We start from the raw sequence: 14,826 nt of genomic DNA, 5'->3' as shown, positions 1-14,826 counted from the left end.
GAATGAATGATCACCACCAAATCCCCTGTAAGCTCGATAATAACCCCCCATCAGACCTCTTGGTGAGCGCGCTAACATTAGTAATTAGTGACGATAATAGACAGCTTTTATCATTTACTCGCGGGAAGAAAACACAATACCCTTATCAACAAGATATTTTTAGTAGGGTATACCTGGCTGCTCTAGATTGATTACTATAAATTTACCTGGAATTTATGAATTTATGGGATGTGGCTGACTGGAGAATGGGGTCTAGTCACCTAACCTGTGTAAATAACATAATATAGCATAGGGGTGTTCCAAACCCAAAATGACTCACTTTATATGGGTAATGTTTCAGCATATAGTGCTAAAAAAAAAAAAAGACTCACCAGTTACAATTCAAAATCAAAATGTGCCATAATGAAGGAGAAAAGGAACATTTTGGGGGGAGCTGCATCAAATGGTATCAGATCTCTTTTTTAAAAAATGTTTTATTAGTGCTGGTTGTCTCTTTCCTTTAAATTATTACTGAATCTTGCTATTGGGTAAAATTGTTATTTGTGTTAGTCTGACTTTATTTCCTCATAAGGAGGATGAAAGATTTATCTATCCCTAGGAGCCCTGGTGGGAGCCCTGGTGGCACAGGGGTTAAGAGCTCGGCTGCTAACCAAAAGGCCAGCAGTTCAAATCCACCAGTCGCTCTTTGGAAACCCTATGGAGCAGCTCTACTCTGTCCTATACGGTCTCTGTGACTTGGAACCAGCTCAATGCTACACAGCAACAACATAACAACAGGAGCCCTGGTGACACAGTGATTAAGCATTCTCCTGTTAACAGAAAGGTCAGCGGTTCGAACCTACCAGTCACTCTGTAGGGGGAAAGACTTGGCAGTCTGAGTCCTTAAAGATTACAGCCTTGGAAACTCTATGCGGTAGTTCTTCTCTGTCCTGTGGGGTTGCTATGAGTCAGAACTGACTACATGGCAATGAGTTTGGTCAGTTTTTTTTTTTTTTTCTCTTTTTTAATGATCTTCTTAAGATGGCTTATAGGAATGTGTTTCAACCACACAAACCAAAAAACCAAACCCACTGCCGTCGAGTGGATTCCGACTCCTAGCGACCCTAGAGGACAGAGTAGAACTGCCCCATAGGGTTTCCAAGGAGCGCCTGGTGGATTCCAACTGCCGACCTCTTGGTTAGCGGCCGTAGCACCTAACCACTACATCTCTAGGGTTTACGTTTCAACCACAGCCACTGTGAACTTTTACTTACAATATACAAGCTGCAAGCAGTCAAGTTAAGAAATGCTAAAAGCAACGGTGATCAGTGATAAAGCTTTGACTTTTCACAGTGAATTAGTGAGATCAATACTCACACATAGTATCAATTATTCCTAGATATTTGTTTTTAAATATCTATATGCCAGAAAGGATTTGCCTGAAGCTTAAAGCTATATTTGGGACCCTGGATTTACTCACCAGGTCCTGGTGAGAACTTTCTTTGTAAAATGTTAGAGTTACCAGGAAATAGTCATTGTCTGTCGGAACCAGTAACATGGGAATAGTTTTCCTTTCATGAGGATGGAATGTGGTTAGGGAAAATTATTTTTGTTCTAAATCAACAGAATATCTAACTTGAAATTACTTATTTAACTTTAGTTTTCAAAGTCACATAATCAAAGAACTATTAAGTCATTTGAGTTAGATGGTTAATACATTTTATTTCAAGCTTTATTACTTTCTATTTTTAGACATTCCTCCAGTACTAACTGAACCGTTAATGTACTTTTTATTAAAAAGTCAAATGCTCATTCAAATGGGATACTCAGTACGCTAATAACTCAAACAGTTTTCACAGACCACATGAGGAACACACCACAAAGCAAGCTGAGCCTGAGGGGCTTGTACACTTTCTTCTGGGTTTTTTTTTTTTTTTTTCCTCTAGAATTTAATATTATTTGTGCATTCTATCAAATCACTAAATGGGGTGTTTTATCTGTAGCTATTCAGTGACACAGCACTGCTGTCTAGGAATTGCCATGTTAGTTCAGCAGACAAAAAATACAGAATTATATATGTTTTCGAAAACAAACATAGCAATTGCTACTGTATGAACCTAGACACACAGTTATTCTGTTTTTGACAATTAAGAACACATACAAAAATCCTCATTGTATGTATTTTATTTTAGCAAATAACATGAATAAGATGTGGTACTTAAAAACTTACACATGTTTAAGTATCAATTGCATTTTATATTGACAGAAAAATATAATGAAATAAAAGTTTAATACCTCATATCCTCTAGAGCTGTTCTGTATTCCAAAATGTGGGGTACCAGGGTCTGGGCAGGTATTATGTGCAGGATCTGAAATTCACAATAAAAACAGGCACCAGATACAGTTATTATAGAAAATTTAACACTTTCCTAAAATGTTTTAAACAATTGAGGAAATTTCGCTTTGACAAATGTGCAAGATGTTTTTCATGAAAGTCAAAAATTAAATGAAATTTCTGTTTTTATCTTCTTTAGTTATTAGTCTTCCATGCTTTATCAGCCTTTAAATTGCTCTGTACGTTATTTTTTATATAAGAAGTGGAGTGACAACAGCTACTCAAAAGACTAGATAGGAACCTCAGGAAGCAGTGAGTTTGTTACTGGGGAAGGAACAACTCAAAAACGGAGGATGAGAGTGGCTGCACAATTTGAAGAATGTCGTTAATGTCACTAAACTGTACATGTAGAAACTGTTGAATTGGTGTTTGTTTTTGCTGTGTATATTCTCAACAATAACAACAAAATTAAATAAATTATATAAAAACAGAATAAAGTGGAATCTGATGATAGAAATTCATCTACTTTTCATTCTTTGGTTGAATTTTTCTCTACTGACATATTATATTGATTGATTAGTAATATACCACCTTCAATAATTATCTAGGAAGAGCTCTTGGTTTTTAAGGATTCAACCAATGGCCATCTCATTTGGTTACCCATTACATTAAGGCAAAAATCTTGAATTATTTTTCTTCAGGACTTCAAAATGAGAAATATATTTAATGCTTCAAAACTGAAGCATATAGTTAACCAACAGGTGATATTTTCCAAAAATGTAGAACTTAAACAATCAAGGAGCTGTCCAGGTTTATTATTTGCTGCTTTATAGCTGTTAGTAGAAAATCAAAATAGCCTTTTACAATTTGTACTCAAGAGCAATTAATATATTGGAAAGAAGAAAAATATTTTTCGTATATAGTTATCAAGTAGCAATAATTTGAATAAAATCACAGGAAATAGCCCTATAATTTAAAAAATGGCTCAATTAAATTATTTCTAATACTAACTTTATTTTTAAGTAGATATCTTTCAATTTCCTAGAAAATAACTAAGATTATAAATCCTTGTTTACTATAAATACGCAGATCACTGACTATCCTGCTAAGAAAGCATGCAAACAAAGCCAGCAAAAAATCCTGAGTTTTCAGCAGTGAGGTATGAAGGAATGAACACTAAACGAAGGGCTGTCATTTCTGTGTTGCTAGTAGTGTGACTTTGAAGACATATAAATTTTATGTGGACCCTTTCTTTGAAGTAGAGATTTATTCTAAAAATTAGAGGTTTAAGTCATATATGAAGTCTTTTCCTTCTTGTAAATTTCATTCTCGTGTTCTAAGATCACCAGGACATTATTTCTCCATCTAGCTTCTTTTTTTGTTGTTGTTGTTTTAAACCATTGCTAACAACACAGTTAATTAAGAAGGAGACCTAATGGATGAGGTACAAGTATAATTAAAAAGGAGACCTAATGGATGAGGTACAAGTATTTAGGGATGGCTAAAATACCACGGCCTAGGCTGCTTCTGTACTGATGGCTGTTTTTGGAGAATGGTAGTAATGGAACCTTCAACAAAGGTATCTTTCCCCTAAAAACTGTGGCTATATAATGAAATGGACTGGAGATGGAGAAACTGAGCCAAGTAAACAACGTCTAGTAGCTATTTTAACAGACTTCTGGAGTCTCCAAACTTAGCTTTTACCGTTTAAAAGAGATTGCAAATCAGTGTAGCTGATTAGTGATAACACAAAGTATATTACCTTCCACAGAATGTTTTCTATGGAATGTTTATCTCTATAACCACAAATGATCAGTTTTTGAAATAAAATGTCCCCATCACAAAATATTCCTGTGTCAGTCTTAAAATTATTACCTATACACGTGGGTTGTATGCCACTCCATGTGCCATCAGCTTGGCAGATTCTTCTTGAAGATCCCACAAGTATAAATGGAGATTTACACTGAAAGAAGACTTCAGACTTATAGGTGAAGCTTTTCCCAATAAGTCTCCCCTCTGCAGGAGTGCCAGGGTCTCCACAGAACACAGCTATTGAAACCAACAAAGGCTAAGTAAAGACTTTGTGGAACAGTGAGTCAACGTGAGTACGCTAATATTACGCTTCCCTGGATCAGGTTAACCTGGATGAGGCAGTGTAATATACCTATTCACTAGTTTGACTAGTTTCAATTAAACTTTTAGGGTTAACTATTAAACAAATCTGGAACTAAATAGAATCTGCTTGTGGGCAATGCAATCTCGTTTGAGTTTTTATGTATTCTGACGTGGCTATAAATTATACATCACAATTTTCCCCAAATTATAGATTTAAGGTGCACGCATTGTAATATGGCTATAAATGTTATGTAATCATTTTCCTGCATTTATAAATTTAGGGTGCACGCAGTAGTCCTACTTCAAGCTTGCGGTTAGTAGAACCTGTTTTGCTGTAGAACTCACGCAGACACTGAGGAATTTCTCCTTTCCACACCCCACGGCCTTCACAGGAGAGGATGGCTGACTGAGAAAGCTGGTAGCCATCAGCACAACTGTAACTTATGCTGGAGCCCCAATGGAAGTCAGACCCCTCCACTTTTCCATGCTGTACTTGAGGAGGCTGACTGCACATGACAGCTGTTCACAAAAAAAGAACAAGATTAAGCATTGTAGGACTTCTCCCATAATTGTAATGCTCAAATTATTCACATTTCAACTTAACCTGAATTGCAAAAGACATTGACATAGGGTTGTATTTAATTAAACATAAACATATATACATAGAGAGAGAGAGAGGAAGACAAAAAAGAAAAACCCGTTGCTGTCTAGTGTATCCGACTCCTAGTGACCCTATGGGACAGAGTAGAACTGCACCATAGAGTTTCCAAGGAGCGCCTGCCTGGTGGATTTGATCTGCTGGCCTCCTGGTTAGCAGATGTAGCACTTAACCACTATGCTACCAGGGTTTCCGTTGAGGACAACAGTAAATCAGAATCATAAAACTGTTCCCCAATATTTCTAAATTACTTTAGATTAAGTATGGACAACCAATGTAAAGTCAAAACATATCCCATTGTAAAAGCACTGAACATGACATTCTTAATATACAAAAGGCCATGAAAAGAAGAAATATTTTTAATTTATTATGCATCCTCTTATGATGGTTACCGAGCACAAATCTAATCAGGACTTGGCCACATGACATGTGTATACCATTTTAACTTTCAAATGATATCTATACCATCCAGATGGTAAACATTTCTTTGTTCATCTGTAATTTTTATTTATTTAAAGATAGTACATAATTGCCAAAAGCATAATCTGTTCATTCGATTTCTACTTAAAAAAAAAAAATAGTTGAATGGTTAGAGAAGATTCTGTGGCACATTACATACAAGTGTTTTATAACTAACCATCTTAGCAGATGATACTTGCTTTGTACGTATGGCCACAGAGCAGGAACGTAGCCCTTAGGAACGATTCCCCCACTGGCCCTCACATCCACAGTTTTGCAATCACACTAAGGCAAGCGACAGTGGGAAGCAAAAATATTGTCTAAAAATACTCTCCCCTGAATATCAGAGTTTCCTAAATTTTTTAAAAATTATCTGTTTATATATACATACATATTTTATTTTTGTTGTCAAAAATGTACACAGCAAAATTATACACCAATTCAAGTTTCTACATGTACGTTTCAGTGACATTGATTACATTCTTCAACTGTGTAACCATTCTCACCCTTCTTTTCATAAATTCACAGCACCCTAAAGGTTCTTATCTAATCTTCAGAGTTGCTGTTGTCAATTTGATCCCATATAGATAGTTCCTGAAAATGTTCAAGTGAGACCTTCTTTACTAATTAAGCTAAACTATTGTTTGATTTTACGAAGACTTCAGAGGGTATTTTTGGTTTAAGATTTGTAGGGTATCTTAGGGTAATAATTTTGGGAATTCATCCAGCCTCCACAGTTGCAGAAATTCTGGATTCCATGAGAATTTGAAATTCTGTTCTACATCGCCCCCTTTGATCAATATTCTTCTATACCATCTTTGATCAAAATGTTTGGTAATGGTAGCCAGGCACCATCCAGTCCTTCGGGTCTCATGGTCAAGGAGGCAGTTGTCCATGGAGTCAGTTAACCACACATTCCATCTCCTCCTCCTGTTCCTGACTCTCCTTCTTCCTCTGTTGCTCCAGGCAAATAGAGACCAATTGTTGCCCCTTATCTGGAAACCCTGGTGGCATAGTGGTTAAGTGCTACAGCTGCTAACCAAAGGGTTGGCAGTTCGAATCCGCCAGGCCCTCCTTGGAAACTCTATGGGGCAGTTCTACTCTATCCCATAGGGTCGCTATGAGTCAGAATCGACTCGAGGGCACTGGGTTTGCTTTTTTTTTTTTTTTTTTAATCCAGAGCTTCCTGAATTTTTGACACTGGAGGAGGTTTGCAAAAGACAATTTAGGCAGAGAAGGCAGCGGAGAGAGATGTTCATATCCATTTCCTTTATGCATATTTATGCTTTGTCACGTGCGAAAGACATAAACACATTCAGAATCACACATACACAGCCAGCATATAACTGGTCTTGCTTTTGGCATTCATCCTTCCATTGATCTATTCATTTGTTCAACAAATATTTCTTGAGAATCTACATGTGAAGATCCGGGGCAAGTGCACTCTAGGCAGAGGAAATTGCAATTGAAAGGTTGGCAATTTGAGTCCACCTAGAGGCACCATGGAAGAAAGGCCTGAAAAGTCAGCCAGTGAAAACCCTACAAAGCACAGTTCTACTCTAACATATTTGGGTTTGTCATTAGTTGGAGGCCACTCGGTGACAACTGAATATTGGTGGGTATAATAAAGAGGAAGACTCTACTTTTTATGTTTGATTCCTGACGGCTTCCAAGCCCCAGCCCTACTTCTTCCCCCCTTAAGGGTCCCACATCTGAGCAAGCCAATAATAAAGACTCATCTGTCTTTGGTGCAGTAGAAGTTCAAACTCTGAAAATTCCCAGTCCTTAAACAACCTTCACCCAGCCCCTACTCCTTGTCACTGTAAGGGCCTGACCCACTGGCTCTGCTTTGCTCAATTCGCCTGTACTGGCTTGAGGGTGTGCTACTCTCCCCAAGAAGTCTAAGTGTGGGAGGCATTACCAGTGTCCACATCCAGTGTATCAAAAAACATGCTGCCATTATTTGATGATTGCCTTGTCTAACTTTAAAGTTCTATAATTTTATTCACCATCAGGTCTACCATGAGACTTAAAATTGCTGGGGTGGAAATGTTAACCAAGAGACAGCAAAGCAGTGTGATTAAAAGCACAGGCTCTATAGGTAGTATGTCTGACTTTAATCCCAACTCCTCCATTTCCTGGCTGTGTGATCCTGAACCATTCACTAAACCTCTCTGTGAGTCAGCTTCCCCCCTATAAAATTGAGATAAAAGTACTATGAATATTAAGTGCTTTAATATTTGCAAATATATTTATAAGAGTTTTTAGCACAGAGAAAAAAAAATTTCAATAAAGGCTGTTCCACATATCAGTACAGTTGAAAAGTAATAACACAGACCTTTGCAGACAGGCTTGCTCTGATTCCATGTACTGTCTTTTGTACAATGAATAGTAGATGAAGTGACGGGTTCCATAAGATAACCAGGATTACATTGATAGCTAACAGTCTTATTGAAGGTGAAATCAGTCCCAAACTGGATGCCATTTGCCAGTGTGCCTGGATCACCACAACTTATAACTAGGAAGTGGGCAACAAAAAAGAAACACAGAAATACAAAATTATCATGAAGTGAATTAGTCGTGGCTTCTATTCAAATTACTCTCTTTGAGATGCTATTCAACGTGACTAAGCAGTGAATTATTGAAACGATAATAACCCTTGCTTGACAATTTCACTGACCCACTGTCAGGAGGCTATGTGTTTGGAACCACTTATATCTATTCTGTTGGTGATAGACTACGCTGATGCCAGCTGCTATCCCTTGTCAAATGTCCCTAATTAGGGATGGCGTGCAATCATACCATGCTGGTCCAGGACAGAGACATGGGCTGTGACCAGAGAGCAAACACTGGTGCTATTTATGTAGACTAAACGGTCTACGAAAAGAGAGAAAACATTGACTTTTTTGTCCTCAGTTTTACAATGCCCAACTCAATTGACAATTTACCTTAACTTCAAGTGTAATAAAGTGGAGAAACATCTAAAACTCTTTAATAAGTATGGTCATAATATCAAATGTACATTTTTCTTGTATTTCCTAGGGGCTAAAAAAATTAATAAAATGCTTTAAAAAATATTTATGTGTCTCGATAGAATAGGCTTCATGATCCTATCCTCCAGTCTACCATGGCAGTGGGTTACTGACTTGTGCAGTCAGGGGCTGTGCCAGTCCAGGTCCCGTTGGCGGTGCAGTGCCGAGTCATCAGCCCTGAGGTCTTATAACCTTCCCAACAAGCATAGATGACGGAGCTGGAGAACAGTATGCCATCGCTACTGATGATCATGCCATTGGTGGGGGTGCCAGGGTTTCCACAGGACACAGCTGTTAGGGAAACAGAAGCATATGTTACACAAAGAGAGTGACCCATTAGTTAAAGGACAAACTCAAAAGAAGAGATGTTATCAATTTAATAAAAGTTTATTAAAAAAACACCAGGCATATTATCATGAAAGATGTTTAACATATTGTTCTTCTATATGGCTCATATCACTATGTTATTGATTAGTTACAAATACGAAATACATATTCATACTATCCTTTCTAAAGTACGTTACTTTAAAACAAATTAAAAGATGACGTAAAGCATTAAGGGAGCCCTGGTGGTGCAGTGGTTAAGAGCTCCACTGCTAATCAAAAGGTCAGCAGTTAGAATCCACCAGATGCTCCTTGGAAACCCTACGGGGCAGCTCCACTCTGTCCTATAGGGTCGCTATGAGTTGGAATGGACTCAATGGCAACCAGTATGTATATAAAGCATTCAGAATCTAAAAATGTTTCTTTGGAATTTTACTTTTTTTAGTACTTAAATAAAATCATGATGATTTTTTTTAGAATCTATGTAATATTAGGAATTAATTATTATAATAATAATTATAATTAATAATTTAATTATTAAATATTCTAATTCTGGTGGCACAATGGCTAAGCATTCTCAGTTGCTAACCAAAAGGTGGGCAGTTAGAATCCCCCAGTCACTCCTGGAAACCCTGTGGGGCAGTTCTACTCTGTCCTATTGGGTTCCTATAGTTGGAACTGACTCAACGGCTGCAAGTATATAACATTAGCAACTCAAAAGCATCTTGCTTCATGTAATAGCTGTGTTTTGTCTATTTTTTAATCTAGGAAAATCAGATCATATTTTAAATCACCAGAAGAATTCATTTTGGAAAATAAAGATGCCTCAGGAATATGAATGACTACAACTTTTAAACTGTTTCGTAAAATGATCTTCTCAATATTACCAAATCTAGCTGTAGCTGTGTTAATTGTCTTTGGCAGGAGTGGACTTTCTATTTCTCTCCAGATAATTGTACTGCCAGGCCCACGGCCTCAGGTAACAAGGAGCAGCAAAACGCGTCTATGCTCAGGTATCTATCTTGTGTTCTCCTTAATCAGCAAACAAAAGTATAGTTGCTTCTGGGTACTTACCAAGGTAATGGTTTCAATCTATATCTTTTTTTTTTTTTTTGGCCTTTTTAAGTCAAGACTATTTATTTACCTTAAATATTGTTATTTTTCTTCTCTAGTGCCTCCACAATAATGTACAATAGGCAAAAATATAGAGTATGACCCTTGGCAGGATTTTAATAACAAGACTGTATCATGAGATCATTTCTGAGACTGGCCAAAATGTTTGAAAATATTATTATTTAGTTGCTTCACTTTCAAATCTAGCCTTGAGAACAAAGATACATTTTTTCTTAAAAATCTGAATGAAAGGAGACTGCAGAATTTACATAGTATATAAACATTTTTTTTTTATATGGCAAGTTAGGGTATTTCCTTTCATATTACATTGAATACTTGCACGTAGAGCGAGATCTTGTCTGGCAAACACAGTGCATGTGCTGATCCTTCTCTACCTGTGTTCCTGGCAGACATAACTAAGCAATCACAACCCTCTTTCCTGATGAATCTGGGTTTGGATTTATAACCCTTTCTAATATAGGCCTTACAGCAGTTTCTTAGTTTGAATTCGAGATGTGATATTTACCAATCCAGAAACAGATGGTATCTAAGGCTCTCTAAAGCCCAAAAGTTCTATGCTGACTATGATATAAATTAGAACTTTGCAGATGGCCAAGGTTTTGGGCCATTCAAGACAATTACTCATTCATTCAACAAAGATTTCTTCATTATCTAGTAAGAGCAGTTAAGTGCACTAATAGAAGGCTTAACACAGAATAGGATTATATGTGATCCAATTCTTAATTTAACAAACTAGCAAAGGATATCCCATGTCATTATATTTTATTCAAATTATATTTATCATTAAAATCTATGTAGTAGTTATCAAAAGTCACCTATGAAGAACCAATGCTAACACTAATGAATTGATTGAAAAATTTTCAAATTAATTTATAAACAAATTTATTTTTAGGAAATTAATCTCCATCATAGTAATGCCATCCCAATACTGGGAAAGTTCTCTCAAATATTATATTCAGTAAAGCAAAATTCACGGTAAATTTTTCATTTCACTTTTGGCTAATTGGGAACATTTCACTTATGGTGATTTATGACTATGAAAATGAAAATTATAAGGCAGTGTCCACATGTCTGTTTTATATCAATTCCATAATGTCACAGGATACTAGAGAACTAAGAGTAAAACTAAAAAAGAAATTAAATGAAGAGTCACTAGAAGGGAACTCAGGTCAACCTCATGCACGACAGAACAAGATGCTGCCTGGTCCTGGCCATCCCCACCTCAGTGCTGGCTTGGACTCCTTGTGGGACATTGGGGGATTTTCATTGGCTGATTTTTGGACTAGATTAGATTGCCAAGCCTTTTTTCCTGGTGCATGTCAGTCTGGAAGCTCTGCTGCAGCCTGTTCATCATCACAGCAACAAGCAGGCCTCTGCTAACAGGTGAGTGGTGGTTGTACATGAGGGGCGTTGACTGGGAATCGAACCCCTGTCTCCCTCATGGAAGGTGAGAATTCCACCACTGATCCACCAAGTGCTTCCTAAGATTAGACATCCTATAGGTAGTCCCTGACTTGCAACTTATTCTCGTTACAAGGAACCCCACTTACAACCTTTTTTTTTTTTTTTTTGGTACATCTTTTCACTAGTAAATGCATTGCATACAAGGCTGCAGCATGTGATTTCTGATTTTATCACTCTCTGATGTTAATTCGCAGATGTAAGCCAAAAATTTTTACAGTAAAAGGACTAGCTGAGGTTTTTTCTAAACTAAATCAGGGGCTTCGGTTGCTTGAAAACATGGACCCAATGCTGATCGGTTTGCTAAAGTCGAAAGGCAGACTCGGGAAGCAGTGAGATGTTACCTCAAAATACATGAAGACAAAAAGAAAAGGATCATATGGACAGCTCTCACTGATTTTCTGACAAGAAATGCCATCCCCATTCCCAGGGATAATTCAGATGATACACAACCTTCTTCCACAGGTGGAGTTATTACTGCTACTGACAAAATGCCAACATTGTCCATCTCGTCTTCATTGTTGGAGTGAATTTTTATGATTTGTGTTATTTTTTACATATGCATGTATAAAAATATATCTGTAGTTTCACATGTAACATTTACAACCCCCAAAGGCAAAGAAAGATTGAATTTATAGAGATAGTGATAATAAAAGGCAATAACTAATAATGAAAACTGAAAAAAAAAAAAAAAAAAAGGTATTCAACTTACGCCAGAACCCACTGATGACAGAGTCATTGGAAGGGAACCCCCTAGTAATTCGGGGACTACCCATATGTAAAATGTCTAGTTTAACACGTGGTATATTAGTTTTTTTTTTTTTATATATTAGTAGTAGTTAAAAGATACATAACAACTGATGCTATTGCTAGTTATTTCTATCATCATCTTCACATATCTACTGCTTGAGTAAGATGTTGGCTTTATTATAATTTCAGCAGAAAGAGGATTAAGAGTTACTTATTTATTTATTTATTTTTTTAATGCAATTAGTACCAGATGAACAAAGGGTCAGCAGTTCGAATCCGCCAGGCGCTCCTTGGAAACTCTCTGGGGCAGTTCTACCCTGTCCTGTAGGGTCGCTGTGAGTCGGAATCGATTCAACGGCACTGGGTTAAACATGATTTAAAGTGATGGATATATAAGTATAAATAGGATAAGTATAAATACCCTTTGATATTTAAAAGATTTTTCTTTTGTGATTTATTAACTCCTCCTCATTTCTACAATGTATTGAAATTTCCCATCAGGATCTAATGTTTTTAATAAATTCAGATGAGGTGAGAGATGCTGGACAGAACATATGAAGTCATGGAAAATCTTTTTTTGAAATGTAAATGATATTGGTATTACATTTTTTTCCTACACAGATAACATCTGCCCAAAGATTTATACCTATCATAGCAAGTGAGGAACACGATATTTACAAATTCTCCAAAAACATGTTTCAAATTTTTGCTCGTGTGTATGTTTAGCCTGCCCATCATTTGTTCCTTTAGTGGGTACAATGTGGTTTGGATTTCTCAGCTTCCCATCATTTCTGTGATTGAACAATGCAGTTTTGGAGGGAGTCAATTTTGTGAGACATGTCATATCTGAGAAATATTTTTAGTATTTTGGCAACATTTTAGCAACGCTATCTTTTTTTCTCTACATAGCTTTTAACAGTCAAGTTGCTGAGCATTTTGCCAGAAACTCTTTAATTTCTTTCTTTACAAAAACTAAATGCTGTTTAAAAATACTTTGTATTGTCTAAATTGAGTATATTATGAAGTGGAATCCAATTAAGCTCCCTTATTGAAATAAATGAATTCATTTATACTTTGTGGAAATAGAATGCATGGTGTTGTATTATTACAGCCTAAAAGGTATAGGATTTCCACGGAAAAACATTGCCCTTTCTCAACTGTTTTAATTCTTTCCACCTTTTTAATTTGCCAAACCGAAGTGCTTGAGGTAAACAATACAGGACGTACCGTTCCAGATAATCTAGCATCTCAGTTCTCTCGGTGTGTGATAAAGTCTGCACTCAGATTACCTCTAGGAAATCTACACAAGTCTTCAGTCACTAACTTATCCATACCCATCCCCTATTACAATTATTGAGGGCCTAGTGTTAAGATTTATATTAACTTGATGGTCAAGAGGCAATAAATAGGAAAGGATTAAAATTTTATTTTATGTAGCTTATATATATATATATATGTAACAGATTATTCATATGTGATTTTCTATTTATATGACATATATAAAATATTAGAAAGTTGCAAATTCACAGCCAATGAGCTACTAGTTTTTCATAATGTATCCACGGCATCTTTACTGTTATGATGGGGGGGTGTCCTTTCATTTTCTATGTCTCTCATATATTACACTCAAGTATGTTTAAACTCAAATAGCATAGAGAATGCAACCTCAGACCCCTCTGCAATATCGTGCTCTGCCCGATGGCCACTGGTCAATCAGAAGTGACAAGTGAATTAAAACCTATTTGTCATCAAGGGTTTAAGGCATGAAGACACCACCCTGAAGAATGTCCTGTAAGTCTTTTACACTGCTCCCTAACCTAACTTATTTGGTGTCAGGAATCATAAAACTTTGTACGAAATCACACGTAGATCATTATCAGGAAAAGATTAAGGAAAAAATCAGGTTGTAAATGTTCAAAGGCTAAGGACAAGAGTCATATGGTCTTTTAGAACAGCCAAGATATCTCCATATACCCAGGAATGATTTTCAATGATGCTCTAGTTAGTTAGTTTTAGACTTATATATTTTGAATATATATATATATATATTTTTTTTTTACTTGACCAAATAGTCTAAATCTCTAGGATTTCTAAGGACTAATTTAGAATAAATTCTATGGTCTTGACTTTAAATCTTGAATTTTTTTTTTTTTAAGGGAATGCACTTACCTTCACACACAGGCTGCAGTCCTGACCATGAACCATTAAGCAAACATGTTCGCTCAGGAGAGCCCCTCAGCTGGTAGCCCATTTCACAGGAAAAACGGAGAAGGCTCTTTGTCTTAAATTCATCCCCAAGCCTGGAGCCATGTGCTGGGGTCCCTGGATCACCACAAAATCCAGGATTATTTCCTATTGAACATAAACACACATAACAGTATACAACTTTGTTAGACTTGTTTAAATTAGAATTATGTTTAAAAGTTATTTAAATGTATATATACATGGAATAAGGCTCTACAGCCTTCGGGCATTTTTTTTAAGTCTTTTTTTTATTGTGGTAAAATATATACAACAAAAAGTTTGCTGTTTTGACCAGTCTTGAGTGTACAGTTCAGTGACATTGATCACAGTCATCA

The 14,826-nt window shown here is 36.4% G+C and overlaps 1 protein-coding gene across 1 annotated transcript in view; it reads right to left on the bottom strand.

Moving 5' to 3' along the window:
- CSMD1 (CUB and Sushi multiple domains 1) overlaps positions 1-14,826 on the bottom strand; it is a 2,087,969-nt gene that overhangs the window by 27,857 nt on the left and 2,045,286 nt on the right. Inside the window, exons 57-62 of the mRNA XM_049902971.1 lie at positions 14,417-14,599; positions 8,693-8,869; positions 7,885-8,064; positions 4,775-4,948; positions 4,190-4,363; positions 2,275-2,348 (exon numbers count right to left, since the gene is read on the bottom strand). Coding sequence (XP_049758928.1) covers positions 2,275-2,348; positions 4,190-4,363; positions 4,775-4,948; positions 7,885-8,064; positions 8,693-8,869; positions 14,417-14,599 — 962 coding nt within the window. The remainder of the gene's footprint in view (positions 1-2,274; positions 2,349-4,189; positions 4,364-4,774; positions 4,949-7,884; positions 8,065-8,692; positions 8,870-14,416; positions 14,600-14,826) is intronic.

Source organism: Elephas maximus, chromosome 12, assembly GCF_024166365.1.
Source record: "Elephas maximus indicus isolate mEleMax1 chromosome 12, mEleMax1 primary haplotype, whole genome shotgun sequence".
Taxonomy (NCBI): domain Eukaryota; kingdom Metazoa; phylum Chordata; class Mammalia; order Proboscidea; family Elephantidae; genus Elephas; species Elephas maximus.
This window is presented reverse-complemented; position numbering and strand designations above follow the sequence as displayed.